An 8125-nucleotide genomic window follows, 5' to 3' on the forward strand; every position below is an offset into this window, starting at 1 on the left:
TATAGCATATTGATTTTCTATAACTATATTTGATGAAAATAAAACAATAAAATCATTAATTATAATTTATAAAATATTTATGAGTGACGCGGTAACGATTTTTTATTTGTCTATACGTTCTTGTTCAAATTAAACAACAACAATAATATTTTTACATTTTAATATTAGGTATTGATGGCGTACTGGTGCACTACTGCACTTTGGAGTAATTTTTTTATGTGTTTAGAACGTGAATGTATGCCAGAATGAGTCTGAGTTTATTTGCTTAACACGTTATCAAACAAAAAGGACACCCCTCTAACACTTCCAACGTGGGTTCAACAACATAAAATATGCATATCGGGCATACCATAATTGTTTATCAATTATAAGTTTATGACGCAGAATGAATGTAAGTAATTATACCTATACAACCAAGCTCGGATAAAGATCTCTAGGCATTATAGGCTCATATGAGTCATTATACCCTATAATTGGTTGTGAGCCCCCATCAGCAGGGAAAAAATACAATTGTTTCTGTTTTTATATCCTCGTTTTATCATTATTATAATACTGACCAATTTGGTCACATTGGCGTATAAAAAAGAGACAAGACATAACATTACAGTTAGATATTATAGTTACCTATTTTTTATTAGCAATAGTAGGTATACTAACGTAAACTATTATAGTTCAACGATTAAAACAATACAGCTCAAACCAAATAAAATATATAAATACAAATATACAATATAGTTTTAGTATAAATTATTATAAAATAGTATAAGTTCATTAAGTTCATATTTTATTATATAAAATAAATATAAATAAGATAAGAATATAAAACTATTAATCTAAATAATCTAATGTACCTACCTAGTTAGCTTGCATATAAAAATGAAACAATAACAATATTATGAGGTAAATGTGCAACGTTATATATAATTATAATTGAACTTGACTTAATAAAGTCGTTAAAAGAGACAAACTACTAAAGGAGTAAATAAAGTTTCGATATTTGAAGAAAAATGAGGAAGGTTTTGGTTAAAGGAAGTAGCTTGAGGATAAGTAGATGGTTTATCGGAAATGGAATTCAAAGTGGATTTAAAAAATTTATCTTTAGTTTTGGGAGTAAGAAAGACACGTTTAAGTCGAGTTTGACTGTTAGAAAAACTGAGCAGCATTTGTAATTAGGAAGGTGACTACTGTAACAATCGTTACATCATTATTTATAGTTAATAAACATAATATGTACACTTTATATACATACTGATCTAGATATTAAGTCCCCCCGACTTTGTGCCACATTCAGTATATTGTAAGGCTATGGCCAAAACCCAATAGGTACGAGAACGTTAGTTCTCCGCGATGACCATATCACGCTCACCGGGACTCCAAGACAGCCCTACATTTTAGTAAGCTGTTTTGTAAGTATGAATAAACTTTTATGTATTAACTATTATTGGACCGATCTTCATTTATTTGTATTATTAAAGATCCTAAATGCCTTCTGCTACCGAGCTCCGGTTAATTCAGATTCAAAAGAAACTAACTTCTTCACTGAATCTTTTATATTCAACGGGTCACCCCCGACCACGTTACACTACCATGGCATAGTGCATATCTATAGCATAGGCGTGTCCAGAGCTTTGACACAAAAGGTATAACCTGGTGTGTGGTGTATCATGTGTACTCGGGTGGCTAAGGGACTAAAGCCCTTCTTTTGAACAATTGTCTTAGTTCATAATAATGCCATCTGAAATCGCAGGGGGTGCAGGTGCATACCTTGCACCACCCGTAGACACGCCTATGATATCTAGTAAAAGTCAGGCAGCACATTGCATACGTCAGATCTGTGTTCTTTCCCGCATCTGATACTTCGTGGAATGTAATTGCAGTAACTCTGAGTGTGCTCAAATGCTCAAAAGATAGGCAGCGATGACATTATTGAGGTGGGCTTTTGGGTGGATAAGGTTTTTAGACAACTATTGTCTATTTTGGTGTGTAGAAGAAATTCATTTTTTTATAAGTCTAAGTTATTTGTTAAGTTAGTTGTTGGTGGTTTTTTTTAAGTCGACAAAAAGAGAGGCAAAGGTAATTTATCGGAGACGCATATCATTAATGTTAGTTATTACTAAGGAGCGGATGTTTATGCCTTTATCATATTTTTTAACAACATCTAAACTAATGCAGAGTAAGATAGAAATTTGTTTCATCACTCAAAAAATTCAAATTTATCAATATAATTTTTCATATTTTATCGATTTTTACTTGTTTGATAATATTTCTGTATTCATCATGCTTTTAGTGCATATTTTAAGTTTTTCGTATTATATTAACGGCCTTGTTACGACTAATATTAATAGATCAAAATATCTCGTGGCTGAAACTTACAGCCTGTAAGTCTATATGACTATATGTACCTAATATTCGCGCCAGCCGGGAATAGCAGGTTTTTGCTCGTATAAGTACTTGGTTTCTAATATATACCCATGTATATTATTTTCAGATTAACAAAAATTCTACAGCAGTTTGCAAACATCTTTTTTAATTTTAATAATAATATATTTTATTTTATTTTTTAAATTATTAATCATTTATTATTTTAAATTTTTAATAAATAAAAAATGTTATTGATGCATATTTTTATACTTTATAGACTTAGAGTGCATAATTGCATGCATATTTTTAAATTTTTTAGAGCATAAACATTCGTTCCCTAGTTATTACTTACTGACTATTAAAGTATTAAGAAATAATATCAGTTATATCTTATATAACCATATTGATTGATCATACCTACATCCTAAATCCTTTGTGGATTTAACAATGTCACAATGATATTATAGAATTAATCTCCTTCAATTTAAAGTAAAATACTAAAAATTATACCTATATTTTTTAAACAATATCAAATATAATTTAATACTTTATTTGAATACACTGTTACTAAAATACTAAATTATAACATTGCAAAAAATATTATGTACCTATTTCTATAAGTTAGGTTACGTAGGTGGTAAGTAGTAGATATCTATAGTTATTTAAATAACATATAATTACTTGTTTTTTTATAATATATTATATTATACTTAGTTAATATTCCAAATTACTTTTCATGTAATTATTTTGATTATAATTTATAAATAATTAAGATAAATGCTAAAATTTTAGTAAAAAAAATATATTTTAAAATTTCAATCTTATTAACTGTTAATAAAACTTAGAAATTACCTAATATCTTTTGCATAGAATAGTAATTCTACTTAATATTTACATTTTATAATTTATTGTGCAATGTTTGTGGTGCGGACTATGGACTATCACAGGTAATGTATAGTAACTATCAAACAATTATTACATGTAAGTCTTAACATGAGTATTATACTATTATATCACATTTATGAAATTTTCAGTTTAAATCACTAGACATAAACAGCACAAATTAGCTATTTGCAGATTTTGTATTCATTTTATTAAATTTTTTAATTCATAAATTTCATTATCATTGTAAAATAAAATCATTAACCACAATTAAACAATTATAGATACAGAAATGTTAGTAATAATGATTAAATATAATCTTCCGAAAGTTACATGTGTATATTCTGTTTCAAACAAGAGTAACCTTAGGTAACAGCAAGGAGTATGTTTAACATGCATTGTGCCATGTTCTTGGGAGCAACACTTTGTTATTTAACAACTGCATAGCTTACGTTTCTCTAATCATAAAATGTAAAACGATTTTTCAGCTAAAGTGTATCAGAAACATTTATGTATTTCTAACTAAAACCAATTCAATTAATGGGTGTAGTCTGATTGAACCAGACAAAAATTGGTCAACACTTTTGCTGTTACTCTAATTTTAGACAGAGTATAGAACTATAGAATACAAATGAATATATTAATTTATATGATCGTGACTTACTGAACAACACACATCAGGTAAAATATTATCATATTTCAATTTTATTTTACAACAATTATTTTAATATTGCAATTTCAACAATATTATTTAATAAGTAATTACATTGATATAAATAATATAACTACTATTAATTATTTCTTTTTCCCTTTTTTTTTCAACCATTTTTGTCTTTTTGTTTCTAATAGTTTCTTCCTTTTAGCTTTCTTTTTATCTTTAATTCGTTCAATTTTGTTTTTCATTTTAAATATTTTACTGTTTTGTACAGTTTCAGCTGCTTGTTTTTTTATTGCTTTTTTAATTTCTTTAATTGAACTGAAACTCATGCCAGGTATAGTTTCGGCATCATCTTCATTTGTTTTATCAATATCCTCTTCATTTTCACTTTCTTTGTCATCTTCATAAATTACCTAAAAAAAGATACATATAAATAGATGTGAAAGAATAAATACAATTTAAATAAAAAGATTATTGGAATTTTTGTAAAATATAAATCATACAAATGTGTACAACATACTAAACATTAAAGAATGCATCATGTTTAAAATTACATACAATTTTACAATGACGGTAATGGTCCAATACATGATTTACAAGTCAATTTTTAGTCAATCACTCTACTTATAATTTATAGTAATTAAATGTTACCATATAAAACATTGAAATTTAATTTTAGAATTTTTAAAAGATATTAAATTAGAAAAATAATTTTTTATTATCAAAAAGTGTAAAGTGGAAACTCTTTGCCAATTATTCAAAGTAAAATAAATCCAATTTGGAGTAGTAGTAAATAATATACACTATAAATACTGAATATATATGGTTACCTTCACACAACTGTCAATTACTCAGAATTTTTTATTGATCTGGAAACAGGAGATCATAATCAAAATGCAGTAAGACTATATGAAGAACAGTTAAATCTTTAATTAAAATAATAATAATTATTAAAAATAGTGTTTTACCTCTACTATAGATTGATAATAAAAAATGAATATTGAAGGAAATACTGCCTCAGAAACAATTGTTTTTAATGAATTTGTTGAAAGGGAACTTTTTGTTAGAAAAGTGAGATAAATATTGTCGACAACTTCTAAAATTGTATAAAATTGAGTTATTAATGGTATACATATACCTAAAACTTGTAATTTTAAGAGAATGTTGTATCTGCATGTGTTGTTGAAATCTCTTACTAATGCATACCACACCAAAATATACATTCAAATTTAGTGTAATTAGTTAAAATATTAGAATAAAATGACCTATTATAAAATTAAAAGTTAAAAAAGTTGTGTTCTCTTGTAGGTTTTTACAATATTTTAATTTTTAAACAAATTATAATATAAATATGTAAAATATTAATATTTAGAAATGGTCACAATTCGCTTAAAAATTAAAATATTTATTATTATAATACCTTAATTTGGCTAAAAATATTTCATAAATAATTAGAAAACAATAGTATTTTATTACCTGATTTGATCCAATCCAATTATTACTTTTAGCAATTTCATCAGTTGAAAGATCACAAATTTGTACTGTATGATTTTCTAAACTATATTCTTTTGTGACCATATCAAGAGGTTCTGGGATAAATGGATGTGAATTAGTCAATTTTAAAAATGTTTCTCTTGCCTGTAAATTAAATTAATTATATTAATAAAAAATAGGATTTATTATCTAAAACTAATACAATATTAAACCTCTGCTTTAATTCTTTTCTTTTCTTCTTTAAGTTTCTTTTCAAAATCCTCTTTGGCTTTCTTTTTTCGTGCAAGCTTTCTTTTATGAAATCCAGTCAAAAAATCTCTAGAAATATCAATAAGTATTTAAATTTAAATTAATCACAGGCAACTATAAAAATAATGACAGTACATTTGACAAATTATTGATAGTACCCATATAAAATAATACATAAATAACAAATTAAAACATTTAAGATATATATACATTTATACACAATAAAAGATTGAATTAATTAGACATAAAAACACAAAAAGAAATAAAAGAAATTTAGATTTTATAACTAATTATTACTTATTAATATATTATAAAAAAAAAAGTTCTGATGAGATAAACAAATCACTTTTTATTAATTTAATTCTATCAGTCAATTGCTGAGTCAAGCACCAAGGTAAAGTTGGTCAACTTAAAATGTATATTATGTTATTTTGGAATGTGTATGTAGTATACTATTAGAAATACATAACAAACATGTTCTGAAGATGTTTTATTAGAATTGAGTTTATTTTATATGTGTTTCAAGAACCATTTAGTTGAATAATTTAAATTATCAAGTTAATACTTACTTCCTAGATTTTTCATCAAAAGTTATAGTTCGTTTGGTTGTCCTATTAATTGGCTTTCGATGCCGTTTCACTTTAGTTCTGTCTTTGAATTCGTATTCCATTTCGACGTAAGTTAATTGTATTTTGTATTAAATCTAGGAGTCTAGGACCTATTTAAATCACAAACTCACAAGTACACATTACACATGTTGTATGTTGACAATCGGCAAAATATTAATTTGATAAGTGATAACAATTTATAACCTCAACAATTCATATCAGTTTAACCATTAACCATACTGTTATAGATAATTATCATAGTTCACGGTTTAACCAATCATAAAAATACCGAGTGGCGGTACTAATCAATATTTTAAAAGATCTAAAATAATTTCGTATTAAAATAGAATTAAAAAAGGTTGAGATGCCAATTACAGTAAATCTTAGGTAGTTAGGTGATATTATGTTAGAGGAACTACCCACTCCATCCAATATCCAAATAATAAAATTTCAAATTACTATCATTAAAAATCATTTATTTGTTATAGAATCTAGAATTCTAAAACCTTTTGAATTTTTTTTTTTAAATAACTAATAAAGTCAAATTGATTAACTTAAAAAATTTTTAAAATCTGCTCGTTTAGCTGTATGATTTTATAATAAATGACCCGTGTTGATCACAATTACTTATTGAGAACCATTGATGAACCACAGAACATTAATAACCACCTTTACGTATAGAGAATATACTAAATTAACTATTATATATTAAATTAAACTATATTCACCACTAAAATATATCTACTTTTAAAAATTTTGGGGGGTGTCCGGACCCCTTGAACCCTCCCTCAAAAACGGCCTTGCATGAATTTATTATTATTTCATGAGTTATAGAATACAATATAATAATATATTACTATTAAGAAATACAGGGCCGAAACTTTGCGGGTCTATGATATTAGAAAAAATCTACCCTTATAAAGAAAAATAATAATGGCCTAGTTGCGCCTGTGAATAAACCTATTATATGTTGGGTGAGCTTGTGGCGAAAGTCGACATAAGAGAGATATCTAAGGTACGTATGTGTCACGAGTAAAAAGCGTATTTTTAAGCTTAAAATATGATGCTAACATACTCTAATAAACCTAAAAATATTCTCATCTTAATATCTCTTAAGCTAAATTTGCAAATATACAGATAATTATTATTATTTTTTTTTTATCTAAAGACTAAAATGATTAAATAAAAACAATTAATACATAGATAGGTATAAGGTACCTAAATAAATATAATAAAATATATAAAAACAAATAAACAATATATTCAATAAGAACAAATTATTAACAAATTATTAATCATTTTTGTAAATTATCATTATAACACATTTTTAATACCTAACATAATAATTGGTCAAGTACAAGTAAATAGTAAAAATTGTACTATTTACAAATTTACATTATCGATAATCGATTATTAGATACAAGTACAATCATCGACTGAGAGTAACAGTGACCAAAATTACCAATTTAAATACAAACATGAAACAAGTAGGTAATTGAATGATTTTTATTATTCATAGCAAATTCATTTTTTTCCTGCTGGAAAAAATCAAAATTCGTGAAATTAACAAAATATGATTTTTTTTTGAACAATAATGGAATATATTCTAAAATATGAAAAATAGGCTAATTATTGTCTAATCTCTAAAATATGCAAAATATGATTTTTTGTATAACTTCTGTGATGGATAAATTGTCCGAGTTGTTCATCTTCATTGGGTTCAATAAAGTCAATAAAAATATGCAAAAACTTAAAGAAGCGGATCTTCATACTCACCTTATTGTAGAATAAGGGTCGCTAAGACTAAAATTACCTTCACGCAAGCCACACATTGTATTTTTTGTCTCGATTTTTTCTGATTTCGATACTGCTG

General features: G+C 25.9%; 1 protein-coding gene across 1 annotated transcript; it reads right to left on the bottom strand.

Annotated features, from left to right (window-relative positions):
- Nucleotides 1–3930: 3930 nt before the first annotated feature.
- On the bottom strand, nt 3931–6429 carry LOC132922783 (nucleolar protein 12). Its single transcript, XM_060986477.1, has 4 exons — nt 6214–6429; nt 5608–5713; nt 5378–5539; nt 3931–4314 (listed from the first exon to the last, which is right to left on the bottom strand). Exons 1-4 carry the CDS (start codon nt 6312–6314, stop codon nt 4039–4041), a joined length of 645 nt encoding a protein of 214 aa, XP_060842460.1. The 5' UTR covers nt 6315–6429; the 3' UTR covers nt 3931–4038.
- Nucleotides 6430–8125: the final 1696 nt, after the last annotated feature.

Source organism: Rhopalosiphum padi, chromosome 2 (genome assembly GCF_020882245.1).
Source record: "Rhopalosiphum padi isolate XX-2018 chromosome 2, ASM2088224v1, whole genome shotgun sequence".
Lineage (NCBI taxonomy): Eukaryota > Metazoa > Arthropoda > Insecta > Hemiptera > Aphididae > Rhopalosiphum > Rhopalosiphum padi.